Here is a 23,099-nt window from a genome sequence, read left to right on the forward strand (position 1 = left end):
ACAATGACAATAAAGTGATTATTATTATTATTAGTCATATGTTTTAGTTTCCAGTCCCCTAATAATCTTTGTTGCTCTTCTCTGCACTCTTTCCAGAGTCTCTACATCTTTTTTAAACCACGGTCACCAAAACTGGATGTAGTATTTTCAGTGTGGTCTTGCCATGGCATTATAAAGTGGTACTGACATTTATTTATTTATTGGTTCGATTTATATGCCGCCCTTCTCCGGAGACTCAGGGAAGCTTACAATGCGTTAAGCAATAACCTTCATACTTTTGTATATACCTGCTTAGTAGGGCTTTCGGGCCCCCCTCTTCACGTGATCTGTATCCTATCCCTTTGTTAATGTATTTTAGGATTGCATTGGCTTTTTTGGCTGCTGCAGCACACTGTTGGCTCATATTTAAGTGATTGTCAACTAGGACTTCAAGATTCTTCTCACAGTTACCGTTTTTGAGCCATGTCTTGCCTAATCTGTACCTTGCCAAGAACACTGCAGGAACCTATCCTAGCAGTCTCCCAAAATCGGACACGATTGAACGATAGACAAAAAAAAATATTACCATTACGTCCCAAGGCCACGTAATCCCCCCTTTGCCACCTTCTGATGAGCTAAATCAATGGGGAAACCAGATTCATTTAACGACCTTGTCACTAACTGAACAACCTCAGTGATTCACTTAACAACTTTGGCAAGAAAAGGCGTGAAATGGGGCAAAACTCAACAAATGTCTCACTGAGCGACCGAAATTTTGGGCTCAGTTGTGGTTGTAAGTCGAGGACTGCCTGTACTGTGCAACATGCTTGCTTCTGCCTCTTCTGTGTGCATCTGTTCCTTTTTTTTTTTTCAAATGTTTCTATTAAGTCCGACTTCTCTTTTACTGAGCCTGAAGTGTTGAATTTGGAATAAGTGACTTTGTGGCTAAAGAGAGAGAAGCTTCGTTGAGATCTCGTGTTATGAAACGGGTACCGGTTGTTTCTGATTCTTGGTAATCCGTTGAAGGATTAAGACTCGATTGTCAAATGAAAACTGCCTGTTTCTCACGCTGGCAGGGAAGTACTCCAAACGGTAGTAGCCCTTTTGGGTTTCTTATGTAAACTTTAGAGGAAATTGAAAGTTTAAAAGAGAACTTCTGAGGGAGGGCCGACTCACCACACTACCGAGAAATAATCCCCCAAACGGCCCAGGCCATGAATAGTTTAACCTTTAATGTAGTGTTTCTCAACCTAGAAGCTTCCAAGTAGGAGGACTCCACCTCCCAAAATTCCCAGTTGGGGCTACGTAGGCTGGGAATTCTGGGAGTTGAATTATGTAAACTTTCGACATATCTAGAAAGCTGCCCAAATTGAAAAAGAGTGATTTAATCTTTGGACCCCCCCTCCTGGATCCTAAGAGAATGCATTTTGCGGACCGAAAACATCTGGCTTTCTCTTTCATCTGTGGGAAGAAAAATCCAGTCCGGTTCCAAGCCGGAAGAAAAACGCTGGAATTAAAATGGAGGCTGGCTGCAAGGAAAGAAGGTCTCTGTTTATTTGGTTTTCCAGAAACTTCAGTGACAGCAGAAATGTTTCTGGGGTGGCTGACAAAATGGCTGAGTGAGTGGATGGATTTTTATAAGGTTCTGGGGTTTTGTGATTGAGATGCTCCAGGGGGTTGTGCAATGTAGTGAGCCTTGTGTCTTTTTTTTTTCAATGGAGGTGGGTTAATCCTATTATGTCCTAAAGGTCATGTCCTGTCCTTGGAGCTGGGTGGGGGAATGCAAATTCTTAATCCTATCAGCTCCAGCCTGGGGGACCTTGTGGCTGAAGGTGTTTTGTTTGTGAGTAGATTGGCCCAGTCGTTCTGAAGGGATACAACATCTGCATTCCTAAATGCCAGCCTCTTCAAGCTTCTTAGATTTCCTATGGCAGGAAGAGTGGGGCTGCTTTCTGCCTTTGTTAAGATTTTTCGCCGTTTCTCCTTTGGGAAAATATAATATTCTGCCTCTTTTAATATTCCCTAAAATATTTCATTCTCTGGCGGGGGGGAGGGGTCAGCATCAAGGCAGCCACATATATATAAGTGTTCTGTCCCCGTCTCACACACGCACACAAACAGACAGCCAGGGGTTAAATAAAACTGGCAGACAACAAATTCTTTTGATAAGAGGATTGGCAGCAACCCAGTAGCTGCTTGCCAAGAACTTTACTCATAGAGGGAGGGGTTGTTCCTCCGACAGATAAACCCAAACAAGATACACACAGTTCAAGAATTGTCAAAGTCCGTATTAAATCCAAGGCAGATAACGTTGTTTCAAAGATACAATGTGACTCGCTAGTAGTTTAGTTTTGTCCGTCACAGAGTCTGAATGGCCACCTCACCCCCTTTTATCCCCTGTGGGGCGTGGTCCAGTGACTCAGCTTAATCTCTGGCACGCCTCCTTTTCTGCTGCGTGCGCTTGTCTCTCCGACGCTGACGTGGATCCAGCCAAGACCTATCTCCGTCACTGACTGCGAGGAGATACCTGGCTCCTGGCCAATCTCTTCTCCTTCGGGAGACACCTGAGGCACTGCCAGAGAGGAGGGTCCTGGAGAGGGAGGCCTGGCCAACTCCTCTCCTTCATGTTTGGAGCCTTCTCCCTCCGATAAGTCGGCCTCGGGGGTCGGAGTCACAACAATAAGTGTGTTGTGGTCTGTTGGCCGCCGGTCCCTCCAGCAGCTGAATCAGAGGAGGAAGAGGTGTGGGAATCAGGGTCAGCATCAAGGCAACCTGAGAGCTGGGAGGGGGAAGAAGGAATGGAGCTGGCAGAGAGAGAGAGAGACAGAGGCGGAGCCTAGGCCATCCATCAGCCCTCAGACGGAGAATCAGCAGCCCCCAGGTCTGGAGGTGGCTGATGAGCAAGAGGAGGAACAGCTGGGTCCAGTGCCTGATGCATGGATGCACAGAAGGCAGAGGAGAGGAGAGCAGTGGAAATCTGTGGGCTGATCCTTGGGACAGAAGAGCCACCATTGCTAGCGAAGCCCCACCCTAGCTCTGGGGATAAAACGCAGGGGACGGAGATGAATAGATGTGGCAGACAACTATTTATCTCCCTGCCAGGCAGACTTGTTAGCCTGCGTTGAGAGAGAAACTTTTTGCTGGCGCTCCTAATAAAGGAATCTTTGAGTTAACTTCAGTGGGTTTATCGTGTTAGGCGAGCTGGGTCAGAACAAAGTGTTTCTCATCCGTGACAACTTTTAAGATGGGTGAACTTCAACTCCCAGAATACCCCAGCCAGCATGCTCAGTCTAGTTGAATTATTGGGGAAGCCAGTCTGTGCTTCTTTCCCACACTTTTTATGTTTCCTGTGGTTAAAGCATACTTTTATTTTTCTAACCATTTCTGCATATTTTCTCCAAAGTCTGTGTTTCTTTGAAGGGTTTTTTTATTTATTTATTTATTTATTTATTTATTTATTTATTTATTTATTTATTTATATGCCACCCTTCTCCGGAGACTCAGGGCGGCTTACAATGCGTTAAGCAATAGCCTTCATACTTTTGTATATTTTATACAAAGTCAGCTTATTGCCCCCACAAACTGGGTCCTCATTTTACCTACCTTAGAAAGGATGGAAGGCTGAGTCAACCTTGAACCTGGGGAGATTCGAACTTACAGTAATTGCAGACAGCTGGTGTTAATCACAATGCTTTTAGTCTGCTGAGCCACCAGGTTTTCTCCTGATTCTTGCTTAGATAGGCAGCTGAATTGGTCTCCAGGAAGAACCAGCTTTCATTCCCTTATCTTGGCCCTTATCCCAGTTTGTCCTTCCAGATGTATTGGACTACAATTCCACGTTGACCGAGGATGATGGAAGGGGCAGTCCACGTTTTCTGGAGGATGACCTATTAGGAAAAAAGTCTTAACGAGATGCTCAGGATGTCGGTGAAGAAACTTAGCTAAATTTACTTCACTGACTTTATTATGTCCTGGGCTTCTAGCGTAGTGTTTCTCAAACTTTGCCACTTTAAAATGTGTGTGGATGTTAAAATAAGGGAATACCACCCAAGAACACAAAAATGAGGAAATGGAATTGCATATTTCATTATGCATCGTTCATTATATAAATATCGTTATATAATGAAAGATATACATATTTAGATATACAAATATTTAATTACCATGATAACTCTACTATCAAAGTTCAGGTATTATACTTGATTTTAATGTTTAGTTTGTTTATGCATAGTATGTTTGTTTGTATGTATTTATGTTTTGTGTTATGTCAATAAAAAAAATAAAATAAAAATAAATAAATAAAATGTGTGCGGATGTCAAATATGACCTTGGGCTATGTTCTGTCCCAGCTTCCCAAACACGACAAACCCTCTGAAGTTAACTCAAAGATTCCTTTATTAGGAGCCCCAGCAGCCCCGGCAAAACGTTTCTCTCTCAACGCAGGCTAACAAGTCTGTCCGGCCAGGAGATGAATAGTTGTCTGCCACATCTATTCATCTCCACCCACTGCCTTTTATCCCCAGAGTTAGGCTGGGGCTTTGCTAACAGCAGTGGCTCTTCCATCCCAAGGACCGGTCCATAGATTTCCACTGCTCTCCTCTCCTCTGCCTTCTGTACATCTGCGTGTCAGGCACTGGACCCAGCTGTTCCTCCTCTTGCTCATCAGCCACTTCCAGACCTGTGGGCTGTTGACTCTCCATCTGAGGGCTGACAGACGGCCCAGCTCCGCCTCTCTCTCTCTCTCTCTTTCTCTGCCAGCTCCATTCCCTTTTCCCTCTCAGAGCTCTCAGGTTGCCTTGATGCTGACTCTAACTCCCATGTCTCATCCTCCTCCTCCTCTGATTCGGCTGCTGGAAGGGCCGGTGGCTGATAGGCCACAACAGGCTGCTTCTAGCTACCACCGTGGAAAATGCTGTGCATGTTATTTATTTATTTTTTATTTATTTATTTGATTTGATTTCTATACCGCCCTACTCCCGAAGGACTCAGGGCGGTGCACAGCCAAACAGTAAAACACATACATACAAAATTTAAAAATAGAATTAAAATCAAATTAAATAGTTTTGGCCCAGACAAATTAAAACCCCAAACTATTTAAAACCAATTTTAAAATTTGAATATATAAAATACTAAAAGATATTAAAAAATTAAAAAATTAAAATTAAAACGTTCCTATTCCAGCAAGCCGGCCTGACCTAAACTTTTCCTCTTTTAAATGGGAATTTTAAATTTGGTTTTAAATTATTGGGGTTTTAAAATGGTTCAGCCAAATTTATTTAATTTGTTTTATCTCTATTTTAAATTTTGTATTTATATGTTTTATTTTATGGCTGTTCACCGCCCTGAGTCCTTCGGGAGTAGGGCGGTATACAAATTTAATAAAATGAAAATGAAATGAAAATGAAAAAATTAAAAATCTTTTATAAAAGAAAATTAGGCCAGGCCTGCCTGGTGAGATAATAAGGTTTTTAGACCGCGGCGGAAGGTGCGCTGATCCGTGATCCTCCGTATCTCTGGGGGGAGCTCGTTCCAGATAGTAGGTGCCCCCACATAGAAGGCTCTCCCCCTGGGGGCCCCCAGCTGACATTGTTTGGCCGACGGCACCCTGAGAAGACCCTCTCTATGGGAGCATACCAGCCGGTGGGAGGCTATTGGTGGTAGTAGGCGGTCCCGCAAGTACCCAGGTCCTGAGCCATGGAGCGCTTTAAAGGTGGTAACCAAAACCTTGAAGCACACCCGGAAGACCACTGGGAGCCAGTGCAGCTCGCGCAGGAGGGATGTTACGTGCCTAACAAAGTTTTAAACTTTCTTTTTTAGACAACAGACTTGGTCAGCACAGCCGGATATGACAACATCATCCAACACTTGAACGACGGCAGGAAGAACTGCAAAGAATTTGAAGACTTTTTGCGGGAAAGGTGCGTATGACTGCTTTCCTGGAACGGTGAAAGGTTCTTGAATGTTCTCATGAACTTTCTAGCTCCACTACAGGTAGTTCTTGACTTACGAACACTCACTTAGTGAACATTTGAAGTTATGACAGACTTACGCAGAGCTGCTTATGATCTGGTTGCAAACTTCTGATGGCTGGCCACACACACCCTGCTCCAGTGGTCACACATCAATCTCAAAGTAAAGTCTTACACTTAGGCAAGAAAAACCAAAAGTACACATATAGACTGGGTAAAATAGAATAGAATAGAATAGAATAGAATAGAATAGAATAGAATAGAATAGAATAGAATAGAATAGAATAGAATAGAATAGAATAGAATAGAATAGAATAGAAAACATGGAGTAGAATGGAATGGAATGAAAAGAATAGAATAGAATAGAATAGAATAGAATAGAATAGAATAGAATAGAAAATATGGAATGGAATGGAATGGAATGGAATGGAATGGAATGGAATGGAATAGAATAGAATAGAATAGAATAGAATAGAATAGAATAGAATAGAATAGAAAACATGAAGTAGAATGGAATGGAATGGAATGAAATGAAATGAAATGAATAGAATAGAATAGAATAGAATAGAATAGAATAGAATAGAATAGAATAACAGAATAGAATAGAATAGAAAACATGGAGTAGAATGGAATAGAATAGAATAGAATAGAATAGAATAGAATAGAATAGAATAGAATAGAATAGAATAGAATACAATAGAATAGAATACAATAGAATTTTTTTTATTGGCCAAGTGTGATTGGACACACAAGGAATTTGTCTTGGTGCATATGCTCTCAGTGTACATTAAAAAACCCAGGCTTAATAGCGGTAACTGTGAGAGGGATCTTGGAGTCTTAGTGGACAACCAATTAAATATAAGCCAGCAGTGTGCGGCAGTAGCCAAAAAAGCCAGTGCAATCCTAAATTGCATTAACAGAGGGATACAATCAAGATCAAGTGAGGTACTCATACCACTCTATAAAGCCTTAGCAAGACCACACCCGGAATACTACATCCCGTTTTGATCACTACACTATAAAAAAGAGGTTGAGACTCTAGAAAGAGTGCAGAGAAGAGCAACCAGGATGATGAGGGCACTGGAGGCTAATGCATACGATGAACGGTTGCAGGAACTGGGCATGGCTAGTCTAGTGAAGAGAAGGACATGATAGCAGTCTTCCAGTATTTGAGGGGCTGCCACAGAGAGGAGGGGAGTCAAGCTATTTTGCAAGGCATCCGAAGGCCAGACAAGGAATAATGGATGGAAACTGAACAAGGAGAGATTCAGCCTGGAAATAAGGAGAAATTTCCTGACCATGAGAACAATCGACCAATGGAACAGAAGTTGCCTTCAGAAGTTGAGCTTCATCACTGGAGGCTCTCAAGAAGAGGCTGGACTGCCATTTGTCAGAAATGGTGTAGGGTGTCCTGCTAGGACGGGGGGTTGGACTGGATGACCTATGAGGTCCCTTCGAACTCTGTTAATCTGTATCTATCTGTACGATTAAAGCATTGTGGGTCCTTAAACACCATTTACTTGCATTTTACGGCTGTTTGCGATGTCCCACAGTCATAGGCTAGCAACTTGCAACTTTTACTTTTACTTTCCGGAAAAAAGCACTCTTTGGGTTTGCTTAAGGACCGTGGCGTTCACTGCAAAATAGGTTGTAAAACTGGGTGCAGTCACATGGTGGCCTGCTTAACAAACACTGTGACATTTGACTGTAATTCCAGGATCAATTACGGTTGTAAGTTGAGGACTACCTAAAAATGTTTGGAATAGGACAGTGATGGCTAACCTTTTTGCCGTCGTGTGCTTGATCCCACAGTTTTGGGTTAAATTTAATTGATTTTAAATTGGGTTTGTTTTAAATTGCGGCCAAAAATATTTAATTATTTTAAACTGTTTTTAAATTTTGTATGTTTTGTTTTTATTCTGGCTGTTCACCGCCCTGAGTCCTGTTGGAGATGGACGGTATACAAATTGAAACAAACAAACAAACAAACAAACAAACAAATAAATAAATAAATAAATAAATAAATGCGGGGGAGTGCGAGGGGGGTCCTGCACACGCTTGCCCACATCCATAATTCAATGTGCCCTGCCCCCACTCATGTGCGTGTGACACCCCCCCCACCATGCTCCCCCCAGTTTTGGAACACGATGGGACGGTGGGCCTAGGGAGGGCGAAAACAGCCTTCCCTACCCCCCTGGAAGCCCTCCAGAGGCCGGAAACTGCCCGTTTTGTAACTTCCAGTGGAACTGGAAGGCCTGTTTTTCGCCTTCCCAGGCTCCAGAGCCTTTCTAGGGAGGACAAAAATGGTCTTTCCCATCTCCCCAGAGGCCCTCTGGAGGCCAGAAACAGCCCATTTTCTGACTTCCGGTGGGCCTGGAAGGCCTGAAAATCAGTTGGCCAGCATGCGCATGTGCGCTGGAGCTGAGCTACGGCAAAGCTGGCATGCCCACAGATATGGCTCTGCGTGCCACCTGTGCCATAGGTTCGCCATCGTGGGAATAGGACATCAAAAGACCATCTGCGGTTTCTGCTACCAGTTAGCCTGAAGCAGTCCAAACTGGCTGAATACCACCTCTGCTTATGACCATTTTTCAAACTTATGACCATTGCAGCATCTCAGTGGTCACATGATCAAAATTTGGACGCTTGGCAACTGGCTCGTATTTATGACGGCTGCAACATCCTGGGATCATGTGATCCCTTCTTACGACCACCTTACCAGCAAAGTCAATGGGGAAGCCACATTCACTTAACAGCCATGTTACTAAAGTAACAATGGCAGTGATTCACTTAACAAACTGGGGCAAAGAAAGGTCATAAAATGAAGTAAAATTCACTTATCAACAGCCTTGCTTAGCAACAGAAATTCTGATCTCAATTGTGGTCGTAAGTCGAGGACTACCTGTAGATAACGTCGTTTAATTGTGGAAACTGGGACTGTAGCAGGGATGAAATGCTCCTGATTCGGACCGGATCGCCCGATCCGGTAGCGATGGTGGCGGGTGGTTCAGAGAACCGGTAGCAAAAAATCCCTGCCCGCCCCCCCCATGCCCAGCTGAGCCACGCAATCATCAGAAGCTTTTTTTTTTTTTTTAAGCATTTTTTCTACAACCTCTTCGTCTGAAAAAATGCTTTTAAAAGTAAAAAAAAAAAGCCTCTGATGATCAGGCAACTCAGCTGGGATCGTCAGAGGCTTTTAAAAGCATTTTTTTCTGCAACCTCTTCGGCCGAAGAGGTTGTAGAAAAAATGCTTTTAAAAGTTAAAAAAAAAAAAAGTTGGCCACGCCCACCCAATCACATTACACCCCCTCCAGCAAGCCACACCCACAGAACCGGTAGTAAGAAATGTTACATTTCACCACGGGGTTGTTGCCCAACCTTACTGAGGAGCAGAGCTTATCAGAGATCGGTGGTCCCTCAGGCAACCAGGCCCTACATCTCCAAGGGCTTTGTCAGTAACAACCAACACCCTGAATTGCGCCAAAACCTAACCTCAAGCAATCCAACTCACAAAAGCAGCAATTTTCACATGTATGGACCAGTGGTGGATTCCTCCCGGTTCGGTCCGGTTCGGCCGAGCCGGTAGCGGTGTCGATATGATGTCACCGAACCGGTTCTCCCCCCCGCCCTCCCACCCCCCACCCCCCCCACGTTATTCTTACCTTTTATTTGGTCCCACCCCCAATCTATTGCTGCCTCCTGAGTCCCAGCTGATGACCAGAGGGAAAAAAACTGTTTAAACTCTTGCCGCGGGGCTTCAAAGGGCCGTCCTACAGCTGATCAGTGTTAAAAGCAAACAAATGAGTCGGGTCGTAAGTGCGAGGACCTTCCAGAAATGACTCTGACCAGCTAGCCACGCCCACCTAGTCACATGACCTCCAAGCCACACCCACAAAATAAGCCACGCCCACAGAACCGGTAGTAAAAAAATTTAAAACCCACCCTGGTATGGACGCAATCTTGGCATGCCCACCGCTGCCTGTGCAGTCGCATCCTGGATCAGACGTAGTTTCCATGTGGTTTTTTTTCAAAGGCAATCCCACGCAGAGCACAAATTTCGTCCGCTTTAAGGACCAAATCTGGGGATTTGAAGCGGAGGCGGGATGCACATATCCTTACCACCAGTTCGCACACTCGCTTCATGTGCATCCGCGCATGCGCCCGGCCTCAAAAACATGGCTAAATAGGATGGTATTACAGCGGGGTGGGTAGGTGGAGGTGTGGCCACCTGTAGCCGTCACTACCAGTTCGCCTGAACCAATCCGAACCGGCTGAATACCACCGATTTCAAAGGTTAAAAACAGGAGTAGTCAGTTTCGCAGAGAGCTGTCTGCTGACCGCCTATTTTTTTTTTTTTTGAAAAGCACATCTCTGGACGATTGTCTATTTTTGAGGTGAATTTCAGTGGCTGATCCTTGGCAGGATGAAACTGGGGTTCAGAGGTCTTCGCTTGCCTGGATCCTGAATTTTTACGCCAACCTTTGTCTGTTTCAGGGCTTCTGTAGAAGAGAGATATGGGAAGGAGCTGATCAGCTTGTCACGGAAGAAGCCCTGTGGGCAGACAGAGCTCAAGTAAGCCAGTCCTGCTTGTTGGGGGAAAAACGGGTTTGGAGAAATCTCTTAGCCATCATTCTCGGTCAAATACCACGTTATTAACCTAGACCGAGTGTCTGCAACCTGTGGCTCCGGAGCCGCATGCGGCTCATTGGGCCCTCTGCTTTGGCTCCCTGTTGGATGATCCCACTACTGACTGGCCCCACCCCTCGCCCTCCCCTCCCAATCACTTCTCGCCTGGCCTGAGAAGGTAAGGGTGACGGCGGGGGATGGAGAAGCAGCCGGGGCAGAGACAGAGAGATACAGAGCGGGGGGGGGGGGAGAGAGAGAGAGAGAGAGACATAGATACAGAGAGGGGGGAGAGAGAGAGAGACATAGAGAGATACAGAGAGGGGGGGAGAGAGAGATAGAGAGATACAGAGAGAGGGGGAGAGAGGGAGGGGGAGGGAGGAAGGGAGAGAGAGAGAGATGTCAAAAGGGTTTTGTGGTTTCCGTTGTTTTTTAACAACTGGTTCTCTGCCCTAATGACCGGCTGGGTAGGCATGGCTGGGGGGGGGTGTGGTGTCATGTGACTGGTGAGACGTTGAGTTGGCCACACCCACCGAAGTTTTGTGGCTCCCAGTGTTTTCTTTTCTGTGGGAAACGGGTGCAAATGGCTCTTTGAATGTTTAAGGTTGCAGGCCCCTGACCTAGACTTCAGCCTGGCAATTTATCCCTAGTTTAAAAAAAAAGTTCCAGATGAACTTCTTAAAATGGGAAGGAAGTCTTATTTGACCCCCTTGCTTTGACGGTTTATTTCTTTCTTTTTAAATAATGACTCACATATCAATGGTTGCATCCATGCGGGAACGAATTCATAGGGAGCACTTCCTGAAGTCTCCTGCTGAGCCATTGCAGTTATTTTGTCATTTGTTCAGGTTGGCCCTATGCCTGATCTACGTGGGAGTACTCCCAAGGGTTGAAATTCAGTTCCCAAGTTAGTAGGAAAATGCAGTCAAGGAAAGACGGTTTGTCTTTGGCTTGATGCGTGGCTACCAGTTCCCATCCATTGCCACTTAGGGAGACAGATGACTTGGTCTAGCAGTGAGCCTTCTCCGTAGACTCCCTCTGCCACTGTCAAGGACACCTGACTGCATACCTGTTTTCATTCCTTGGGATCTCTCTCTCTCTCTCTCCCCCCTCCATATATCTATATCTATATCATTCAAATATCTATATGATCCATATATCTATCTCTCTCTCCATATATATACTGTATCTATTTCATCCATATATATCTATGGAGAGAGAGAGAGAGAGGGAGAGAGAGAAAGAGAGAGAACGAGGAGAGAAAGAAAGGGAGAGAAAGTGAGAGAAAGAGAGAGAAAGAGAGGGAGAGGGAGAGGGAGAGAGAGGGAGAGAGAGAGAGAGAGAGATCTCAACCGGTCTCTCTGTCTCTGTCTCTGTCTCTGTCTCTGTCTCCGTCTCCGTCTCCGTCTCTCTTTCTCTCTCTCTCTGTCTCTGTCTCTCTCTCTGCTCTCTCTCTCTCTCTCTCCCTCCCCATCCGTCTATCTATCTATCTATCTATCTATCTATCTATCTATCTATCTATCTATCTCTATTTAAAATATCTCACCTTTATCTGTATAAATAACTCAAGACAGGGAAAATAACTAATTCTTCTTTTTCCTTACAACAACAAACCTGTGAGGTGGGTTGGGCTGAGAGAGAGGGGGACTGGCCCAAAGTCATCCAGTCAGTCTTCATGCCTAAGGCAGGACTAGAACTCACAGTCTCCTGGTGATTGACTCAAACTCACCCAGCCGGCTTTCATGCCTAAGGCGGGACTAAAACTGTCAGTCTCCTGGTGATTGGTCCAAAGACACCCAGTTGGGTTTCATGCCTAAGGCAGGACTAGAACTCACAGTCTCCTGGTGATTGACTCAAACTCACCCAGCAGACTTTCATGCCTAAGGTGGGACTAGAACTCACAGTCTCCTGGTGATTGACTCAAACTCACCCAGCAGACTTTCATGCCTAAGGCGGGACTAGAACTCACAGTCTCCTGGTGATTGGCCCAAAGACATCCAGCTGGCTTTCATACCTAAGGCGGGACTAGAACTCACCATCACCATTATCAGATTTCTAGCCCGATGCCTTAATCACTAGGCCAGGGGTCAGCAACCTGTAGCTCTGGAGCCGCATGTGGCTCTTTCACCCATTGCTGCGGCTCCCTGTCACTCAAAATAGGCATCATAACCGCCAATGTGCGACACCTGCCGGCACATGATTTATTGAGTTTTTCAACCCCTGGTAGGCCAACCATGGATAAATCCAAGAAAAGAAAAGTTTCAGAAGAAAACAGAACATTTAATTCAACTACATATGCTAGTTTTGTGGCCAATCAAGAAATAGTCAACAGAGGAAGGGTTTTGTGGCTCCCGGTGTTTTTTTTTTCTGTGGGAAATGGGTCCAAATAGCTCCTTGAGTGTTTAAGGTTGCAGACCCCTGCACTAGGCCAAACTGATTTGATCTCAAAACAGTCAGGGCACACCATGGTGAACCTGGCAAAGGCCGACCATTTGGATTTTCCATTGTCTTAAGGAACAACCTGCTCCTCCTTTCATCCTTCAAACAGAGATTGAGTTCCCATATTTGTTTTACAAGCCAAGGTGCAAAATTAGAATGTGTTCTGCATATTCATGGTTTAGTAGTTTGGGGGAACCCAACTAAGAAGGTATGCAACTCATCTGCTGTGGGTCAGTGCATTGTATGAACTTGACCCGGGCCATGAGGCATGCAAGGTTTTGTTCTTGTCACTTCCTGAACTAAATGTGTCTTCTGGATTTTGCATTTCAAGTGTCCTTTCAATGATTGAGAAACGTTTCCTCGGCCACTCAGAGAAGTCACTAGCAAAGGAGGAAAGAGAAGTTCAGAAATTTATCTGACTTGTAGAGCTATGTTCTGAGTTTCATAACTTTCCTAATCAGATGTTGAAACGGGACTAATTTCTGGAAACCCGTAAAAAAGTCTTGGGTTTTTTTTTTGGGTGTGTTTTTGGTGACATCAACACAATTTCACGGTTGCTCGACTTCATTGTCTGTTTTCCTTTCATTTTAGTACCCTCAGAAGAGCACTGGAGGTTTTCAAACAACGTAAGTCATCTGCGGCGTCTTACAAAAGTTGAACTTCTTTGGTGGGGAAATAAATTAGCTTTATCAGTGGAATCTCCCTGTGCATTAAGCCACAGTTTCCATAATACCCAGATAAGGTGGTCACCATACATGCTGGTTGAGGATAAAACCAGTTAAGGTCCTACTGTATATGTGTTGTGGCCCACCAGTGGACAGTGGAGCTGGCAGCAGATTAGGACAGTAAGGAGGTTGGGGAGGAACATGGGCCAGTCCTGGAGTCTGGGGAAGGCTCTGATGAGGGCTCTGCGTCGGAGGCAGAGAGGGGGCCAGAGCCAGATGCCAGTTATCAGCTGCCTTCAGAGTCAGACATCAGTGAGGCAGAGGAACAGCTGGAGCCTGTTCCCAGTGTGGGCATGCGCAGAGTTGCCAGACGAAGGGAACAGCTAAAGAAGAAGGGTCGACTCAGGAGTAAAGCCACAGGTGGATGATGAATGGCCCCTCCCAGAGGGAATAAAAGAGGAGCGAAAGGGGAGTGGAGTTTGCAGGAGACAATTAGTTCACTTAATTGGTTCGTGACTCTCCGAGGCTCCTTGCCAAGTTTTGAAGATATCGGCTTGGCAGCTCTCCAAGCCAGATGAGATCTGTGTCTGTAAATTCTCCCTTGAAAGACTTCGCTGGATGTGAATGAGAAGAATTCACAGTAACTTAATAAAAAGGGGGTTTTTTTGTCGGGACAAGGAGTCTGCTTTGTGGTTTAGAGAAGCCTAGGTCAGAACATTATGGTAGAGGGGCAGATCAGCGTGGGGAAAGCTAAGCTAGACAAACCAAAGAATTGACACTGTCTATTCAGATGACCATGGCTTAGTGCTTGTCTAGGAAACCCATCCAAGATGATTCAGCAAACCATGCTTGACCATGGACTGTCAAGGATGCTCATGTTTGGTCTGTCTCCCCCCCCCCTAGTTTTACAATGGCTGTGCCAAGGAGAAAGAATAAATCAGATTTCATTTCTATGTTTTTATTTCGTTTGTAGTCACAGGACTCATAGAATTAAAAAGATTGGTTTAAAATAAAGATTGCAATTGTGAAGCCCTTGGTGCTCACTGAACTTGGTTGTTTGCTTGTAGACATTTCATTACCCAACTAGGTAACATCATCAGTGCTAGAAGGAGTGGGGCTTGTTCTGTGTTATTTAAATTGTTATTGTAGTTCTTACTAATGATCCTGCTGGTTGTCCCAAAGATGCTTTTTTCAAGAGGCAACTGGACTTTCTGGTTTTTTCTTTGAAGATGTTTTGCTTCTCATCCAAGAAGCTTCTTCAGCTCTGTTGGTTGATCCTGCTGGTTGCAAAGGTCCATTGCTTTGCTCTGGGCTTGCTTAGTTCTTACATCAAAGCCATCAACCCAACAAGCCATGACACATATACAGTAGGACCTCAACTGGTTTTATCCTCAACCAGCATGTATGGTGACCACCTTATCTGGGTATTATGGAAACTGTGGCTTAATGCACATGGAGATTCCACCGAATCTTCAGCGAGGTTGAATGCAACCTGGTTGCATGCAATTGTGTGAAGGATGGAGGTTGCATGAAATTTATGTGAAGGATGGAGCTTGTTCCATAACACCACCTTCAACATTAGCTTCCCCCATGGATGCCTGTGCCAGAAACCTCTACAGCAGGGGTGTCCCCCTTAAGCCTTGGGAACTTCAACTCCCAGAATTCTGCAGCCAACATGGCAGCAAATATGCCTAATACTCCTTCCTCCTCCTACTTTCCTCAGAACAACAACCCCTTGAGGGGAGTTGGGTTGAGAGAGAATGACTGGCCTAAAGCCATCCAGCCAACCTTTGTGCCTAAGGCGGGACTAGAACTCACAGTCTCCTGGTGATTGACCCAAAGACATCCAGCTGGCTTTCATACCTAAGGCGGGACTAGAACTCACCATCACCATTATCAGATTTCTAGCCCGATGCCTTAATCATTAGGCCAGGGGTCAGCAACCTGTAGCTCTGGAGCAGCATGTGGCTCTTTCACCCACTGCTGCGGCTCCCTGTCACTCAGTATATGCATCACAACCGCCAATGAGCGAAACCCGCCAACACACGATTTATTGAGCTTTTCAACCCCCAGTAGGCCAACCATGGATAAATCCAAGAAAAGAAAAGTTTCAGAAGAAAACAGAATTTAATTCAACTACATATGCTAGTTTTGTGGCTGCTCAAGAAATAGTCAGCACAGGAAGCGTTTTGTGGCTCCCGGTGTTTTTTTTTTCTGTGGGAAAAGGGTCCAAATAGCTCGTTGAGTGTTTAAGGTTACAGACCCCTGCAGTAGGCCAAACTGATGTGATCTAGACCAGAACTGATTTGAGACTAGAACTCTCAGTCTCCTAGTGATTGGCCCAAAGTCACCCAGTCAGCTTCCATGCCTAAGGCAAGACTAGAACTCTCAGTCTCTTGGTAAAGGCTGGCTGAGGATTTCTGGGAGTTGAAGTCCACAAAGCTTAAAGTTGCCAGGCCTGGACATTCCTGCTGTAGAGTTTGAGGAACCCTAGTTCTCAGTCTGAGTCATTGGAAAGAAGCCAACATTTTAGGCTATGTTAGGGCATGCAGCCTGAGAGTTTCCCACATTGCTAGATTATAATATGGTGACTGTCAGCAGGCATGAACTTCTGAGATAAGCCTTGTTCATCTTTGGATAGAGTTAGTCACTAGGGTCATGCCCTGGTTGGGAAGCTGGAGAAATCTTCTTGACCTCAGAATGTGAAGCACTCCATGTATATCTCAGATGTCATAGGAACACTCATTTTTTCCCTAGTATTTAGCATCTGTAGAAGTTCTGGTAATCCAAGGTCTGTTGGAAAAAGCACAGATCTGTTAAAACTAATATAGAATGGAATGGAATGGAATGGAATGGAATGGAATGGAATGGAATGGAATGGAATAGAATAGAATAGAATAGAATAGAATAGAATAGAATAGAATAGAATAGAATAGAATAGAATAGAATAGAATAGAATAGAATTAATGGAATGGAATGGAATGGAATGGTATGGTAGAATAGAATAGAATAGAATAGAATAGAATAGAATAGAATAGAATTAATGGAATGGAATGGAATGGAATAAAATAATAACAAAGTGACAATAGACACTTTGAATGTACACTAATTGGCGTACATTAAAGTGAAATTTCATTGCATACAGCTCTCAAAGGGTCACCACCTCCAATATACACTAATAATATAACAGAATAAATAAATAAATACAGATAAATACAGAATTATGCATATACTCGCATCTGTTATATGTCACAGAGAAACAACACAGTCCAGTTCAAATGTATACCTGTACATGGTGAGAGAAACGAATCTTGTGAGTTTACCAGATAGATGGCATAAGGAACAAAAGTGTTATAGAATCTGGTAGTCCTGCTAGAGATACTTCGAAACCTCCTCCCAGTGGGGAGCAACAGAAACAGGTCGTAAAGTGGGTGTGTAGGGGTCTCTAACAGTGCTTTGAGCTCTAAGCACAGAGCACGTACAAGTGGCATCCTGAATACCAGGAAGTGAGCTAACTATGATCTTCTCTGTTGTCCACACCACTCTCTGTATGGACTTTCTATCTACTGCCACCAAACCAAACAGTGATGCGGTTTGTTAAAACGCTCTCAATCGTGCCTCTGTAAAAAGTGGCCAGGACAGAAGGAGAAAAATGTGCTCTCCTCATCCGACACAGGAAAGGCACACTTCACTGGTTTGCACATTTCACTAAGATGACGTGTGGAGAGACCAGTTCAGATTGTTAGTTATCTGCACCCCCAGATATTTAATACTGTTGACCATCTCTGCAGCTACATCCTTGATAATGAGTGGAGTATGACTAACAACTTGAGATGGCTTTTCGGGATGACTCTTTGCTAGCCAAGAGATTACAGCAGTTGCTTTCATCAAGCCTAATGTCAAGTTTCGAGGTCGTCTCAAATAAATTGCATTTCAAACAAAGTCTTTGATAAAAACTCCCATTTATTGAGCACGACATTCTAAATCCTGGCTCATTGTAGCCAACACTGACTTCCAGACCCAAAACCCTCCCTTTCCGTTCCCCACTCCCCTGCACTCATTGGCCATCTTCCAAGTCATTCTACCCCTAATCTACCGCTCCAGCTCAAAGGAATTTCCCCCCTCCCATCTCATCTCCTAGGGGATATTATCTCCAGGGAAAATAAGTAGGTGAAAAGTCAAATGTCCCTTTCCAGACGCCTCCACTTCTTCTTATGTCAGCACTAGAGTAAACGAAGCTTGAAGTGCTGACACCTAATTTGTTTTGACCATGGTTTGGAGTATAAATCACAATGGCTGGTTCACACCCAGTGAAATGTTAGGCCCAGATAACATGATGGCTCATAGCAGAGTTCCCTTAATCTGGTTATAGCCTTCCAACCTACCTTGGATTGAAGGCCTTAATTTAAGACGGAACACCTGTCTTGCCTATAAAATAACCAAGTTTGATCTTTGGAAGGTCACACTTTGGAAGATGCTTACCTAAAGAATTGGTAGTTGGTATAGGTCATTGATTGCGAACCTTTTCAGCACCAAGTGCCAAAAAGGTTTGCGGAAATGCCATGCGCTTGTGCATGCGCTCGTCAGGCACACACTCTGGAAAAGCTGAACTTCTGGATTCTAGCATGCATACCGCTTCACAGTGCTTTAACAGCCCTCTCTAAGCAGTTTACAGAGTCAGCCTATTGCCCCCAACAATCTGGGTCCTCATTTTACCCACCTCGGAAGGATGGAAGGCTGAGTCAATCTTGAACCGGTGAGAATCTTATTGAAGGTATAAACCATGGTTTGTTTGGATGAGTTTGACTTTGATTTAAAAGGATGTGAATCCAGACATTGTGGTTTGTAGGCCAGATTTATGCTTAACTATGAATTGTTTGGTAATTGTAGCGTAAGGAATGGACCATGTTTAAGCAAATGATGGCTTTGCGCAAGGCACAAGTCCAGTTGTAGAGTTTCTGCAACTGGTTTCTCATCTGTAAAATGACAAGAAAAGTGGCTTTCCTATCTGAGTTGATGTTCTTGCTCCTAGGCGTGGAGACTGTTGGCCAAATCCATATGCAGCTAGCCCAGAATCTCAGGGAAGAAGCGAAGAAAATGGAGGATTTCAGAGAAAAGCAAAAACTCCATCGTAAAAAGGTGAGGAATTGGGGGGGGGAGGTATTTTTGGAAGAAAAATGCAGGTCCAGTTCAAAGCTGGGAATAAAATGGAAGCTGCTTAAAAAAGACGGTTTATGGATGAGCAGAACCAACCACAGCATGCAGTTCTGGGACAGCTGACAAAATGGCTGAATGAGTGGATGGATCTTTATAGGTTTCTGGGGTTTTGTGTTTGAGATGCTCCAGGGGGTTGCGCAATGTAGTGAGCCTTGTGCCTTTTGCTATTCTAATGTTGGTAGGTAAAACCTATTATGTCCTAAAGGTCATGTCCTATTCTTAGAATTTGGATGAGGGATATAAATTCTTAATCTCATGATCTGGAGCTGAAGGTGTTTTGTTTAGGACTAGATTGGCCCAGTCTTTCTTAATATATCCATCTCTAAAGTCTTCAAGCATCTGATGGAGGCTGTTTTACTATGCAGGAAGACTGGGGCTGCTTTCTGCCTTTAAGAACATGTTTCTCCATTTCTCCTTTGAGCAAATATTCTATCCTGCCTCTCTTAATATTAAGAACAAAGAATATTTAATCTGGGCAAGCGGGGGCTGTCTTCCTATATTTGCACCTGTTGCAAGTGTCAAAAACGGTCATAAGTCACTTTTTTCAGTGCTGTTGTAACTTTGAATGGTCACTAAGCAAACTGTGAGAGGGATCTTGGAGTCTTAGTGGACAATCAATAAAATATGAACCAGTAGTGTGCGGCGGCAGCCAAAAAAGCCAACACAATCCTAAATTGGAATAACAGAGGGATACAATCAAGATCAATTGAGGTACTGATACCACTCTATTAAGCCTTAGTAAGACCACACCTAGAGTACTGCATCCAGTTTTGGTCACCACACTATAAAAAGATGTTGAGACTCTGGAAAGAGTGCAGAGAAGAGCAACCAAGATGATGAGGGGACTGTAGGCTAAAGCATACGAAGAACGGTTGCAGGAACTGGGCATGGCTAGTCTAGTGAAGAGAAGGACCAAGGGAGACATGATAGCAGTCTTCCAATATTTGAGGGGCTGCCACAAAGAAGAGAGGGTCAACCTATTTTCCAAACCACCAGAAGGCCAGATAAGGAATAATGAATGGAAATTGACCAAGGAGAGATTCAAGCTAGAAATGAGGAGGAACTTTCTGACAGCGAGAACAATCAACCCATGGAACAGAAGTTGCCTTCGGAAGTTGTGGGAGCTTCATCACTTGAGACTTTCAAGAAGGGATTTGACTGCCATCTATCAGAAATGGTGTAGGGTCTCCTGCTTGGGCTATGAGATCCCTTCCAACTCTGTTAATCTGTTAAATCTGTTAACAGTTAGGAGCATGGTTGTTAAGTGAATCTGGCTTCTGTTAACCTCTTAAGGTGATGCTTAGGTTATATTTCAAAGTTCAGAATGAAAAGCTGCCAATTTTTATTTTTTTATTATCGAAGGACATCCCAATGGGATGGTTTTTTTTTTTTCATTCTCCACTAGACATAAATTGAGTTTGAACAAAGCACAGAGTAACTAAATGCCCAAGAGAATGTAGAGGAAGAAACAGGACTATTACAGAAAATGTTCTTTGGTGTACGGCGGTGTTTCTCAACCTTGATAGCTTTAAGAGGTGTGGAAGTCTCAGACTTCCCCAGGAAACATGGGCAGGTTCCCATGGGTGAATTCCCATGGCTGTCTGGGGAATTCTTGAAGTCAGCAGATCTTCAAGATGCCAAGATTGAGAAACATTGGTTTACGGGAAGGAAGGGGAAGCACAAAAAAGAAACTCAGTGTAACTCAACAGATAGAACATAGTATATAGGGCTGAAAGGGATCTCAGAGGTCTTCTAGTCCAACCCGCTCCCCAAGGCAAAAGCCCTTATAGCATACTGGTTAAATGGTTGTCCAGTCTATTTCTGAAAACTTCCAGGTATGGAGCACCCATAATTCCAGGAGATAAGCCCTTCCATGGATTAATTGTTCTCCCTGTCAGAAAGCTTCCCCTTATTCCTAGTGTCAGAACTTCAACCTGCATTTACTCTAGTGCTGACATAAGAAGGAGAAGAGCAGGCAGCTGGCAAGAGGACGCTTGACTTCTCACCTACTTATTTTCCCTGAAGATAATATCCCCTAGAAGATGAGATGGGAGGGGGGACATTCCTGGGAGCTGAAGTAGTAGATATGGGGAGAGTGATTTGGAAGAGGGCCAATGAGACGCAGAGAATTGGGGAACGGAAAGGGAATAGAATAACAGAGATGGAAGGGACCTTGGAGGTCTCTAGTCCCAACTCCCTGCTCAAATAGGAAACCCTATACCAGAGGTGTCAAACTCAAGGCTCGTGGGCCAGATCTGGTCCCTGCGGCAGGGGTGGGTTCTAAATTTTGTTACTACCGATTCTGTGGGCGTGGCTTATTTTGTGGGCATGGCTTGGTGGGGGGGTAATGTGACTGGGTGGGCGTGGCCAACTTTTTTTTCTTTTTTACTTTTAAAAGCATTTTTTCTACAACCTTAAGAGGTTGCAGAAAAAAATGCTTTGAAAAGCCTCTCTGCCGATCAGGCAACTCAGCTGAGATCGTCAGAGGCTTTTCAAAAGCATTTTTTGAACCTCTTCGGCTGAAGAGGTTGTAGAAAAAATGCTTTGAAAAGCCTCTGACATTCCCAGCTGAGTCGCGGGATCATCAGAGGCTTTTTTTATTACTTTTAAAAGCAGTTTTTTGGCCGAAGAGGTTGTAGAAAAAATGCTTTTAAAAGTAAAAAAAAAAAAAAGCCTCTGATGAGGTGGGCGGGGTAAGCGACCGGCGACCGGGCCAGGGAGTGGTTCGGGGGCGTGGCCAGCCAATGTTATTACCGGTTCTCGGAACTACTACAAATTTTTACTACCGATTCTTGCGAACTGGTGCGAACCGGGAGCAACCCACCACTGCCCTGTGGGGTGCTTAGATCTGGCCCACAGGCCCACCGAAGAAAGGAGAATAAAGAGGGATGGAAAAAGAAGAAAAGGAAGGAAGGAAGGAAGGAAGGAAGGAAGGAAGGAAGGAAGGAAAGAAGGAAGGAAGGAGATTATAATGAGAGTTAGGGACGGTTTGAAGGAAATCCTGCCTTAGCACTTGGCCACCACAGATGCCCCCGACATGACTGATGTCGAGCTGGCCCCGCCCACCCTGGCCCCACCCACCCCAGCCCCCCTGAGGTTGTAGAAAAAATGCTTTTAAAGGCCTCTGATGATCCCAGCTGAGTTGCCTGATCGTCAGAGGCTTTTAAAAGCATTTTTTTTACAACCTCTTTGGCCGAAGAGGTTGTAGAAAAAATGCTTTTAAAAGTAAAAAAAAAAAAAAAAAAAAAGCTGGCCACGCCCACCCAGTCACATTATTCCCACCCCCCACCAAGCCACACCCACAGAACCGGTAGTAGTAACCAATTTTATATTTCACCACTGGTTGAAACTCTCTATGGGTTAACAGAGAACTCTGCTTTGCAAGGTTAAAAATAAAAGAGTGGGGGTTTTTTTTTTTTTTTCCATTCTTGTTGTGCGGTCTTCTATTTTTAGAAGGGGGAAATGTTTTGCTTGGAAACAAAGAGTGGTTTTTTTTATTTTTATTTTTTTTTTCTTTCACAGATTGAACTAATAATGGACGCCATTCACAAAAACCGGAATCTGCAGTACAAGAAGGCCATGGAAGTGAGTGGTTCCTCCCTTCTGTTTATTAAAATACGTGATAATTGTCTGTCCCCGTCAGCTCGCTCTGTTCTGCAATTCCCCAGGCCAAGAGGCTCTACGAACAGCGATGCAGGGACAAAGACGAAGCGGAGCAAGCAGTTCATCGGAGCACCAACCTGGTCACACCGAAGCAGCAGGAAAAGGTAAGAGGGGATCCATGCAGGGCAATGAATGAACAGCTGCAAAGTTTTGGGCTTCAATTCAATGACCGTTTTGCCCCTAAATGTTCTGATCCAGCTCCCCAAACACGACAAACCCTCTGTAGTTGAAGCAATGATTCCTTTAATTAAGAGGGCCAGCAGCTCCGGCAACAAGTTTCTCTTTCACCGCAGGTTAACAAGTCCATCCGGCAGGGAGATGAATAGTTGTCTGTTACATCTATTCATCTCCGCTCCCTGCCTTTTATCCCCAGAGTTAGGGTGGGGCTTCGCTAGCAGCAGTGTCTCTTCCATCCCAAGGGCCGGCCCATAGATTTCCACTGCTCTCCTCTCCTCTGCCTTCTGCGCATCCACGCGTCAGGCACTGGACCCAGCTGTTCCTTCTCTTCCTCAGCTACCACCTCCAGACCTGGAGGCTGTTGGCT

The 23,099-nt window shown here is 44.5% G+C and overlaps 1 protein-coding gene across 1 annotated transcript in view; it reads left to right on the forward strand.

The window, feature by feature from the left end:
• Window positions 1-23,099, forward strand: part of PSTPIP2 (proline-serine-threonine phosphatase interacting protein 2) — a 50,518-nt gene that overhangs the window by 12,610 nt on the left and 14,809 nt on the right. The window contains exons 2-7 of the mRNA XM_070936004.1: window positions 5,797-5,897; window positions 10,443-10,520; window positions 13,602-13,636; window positions 18,708-18,814; window positions 22,415-22,477; window positions 22,561-22,659. Of these exons, the coding sequence (XP_070792105.1) occupies window positions 5,797-5,897; window positions 10,443-10,520; window positions 13,602-13,636; window positions 18,708-18,814; window positions 22,415-22,477; window positions 22,561-22,659 (483 nt within the window). The remainder of the gene's footprint in view (window positions 1-5,796; window positions 5,898-10,442; window positions 10,521-13,601; window positions 13,637-18,707; window positions 18,815-22,414; window positions 22,478-22,560; window positions 22,660-23,099) is intronic.

This window comes from Pituophis catenifer, unplaced genomic scaffold (assembly GCF_029215685.1).
Source record: "Pituophis catenifer annectens isolate HBS135680 unplaced genomic scaffold, rPitCat1.0.hap2 SCAF_2, whole genome shotgun sequence".
NCBI classification, from domain to species: Eukaryota; Metazoa; Chordata; class Lepidosauria; order Squamata; family Colubridae; genus Pituophis; species Pituophis catenifer.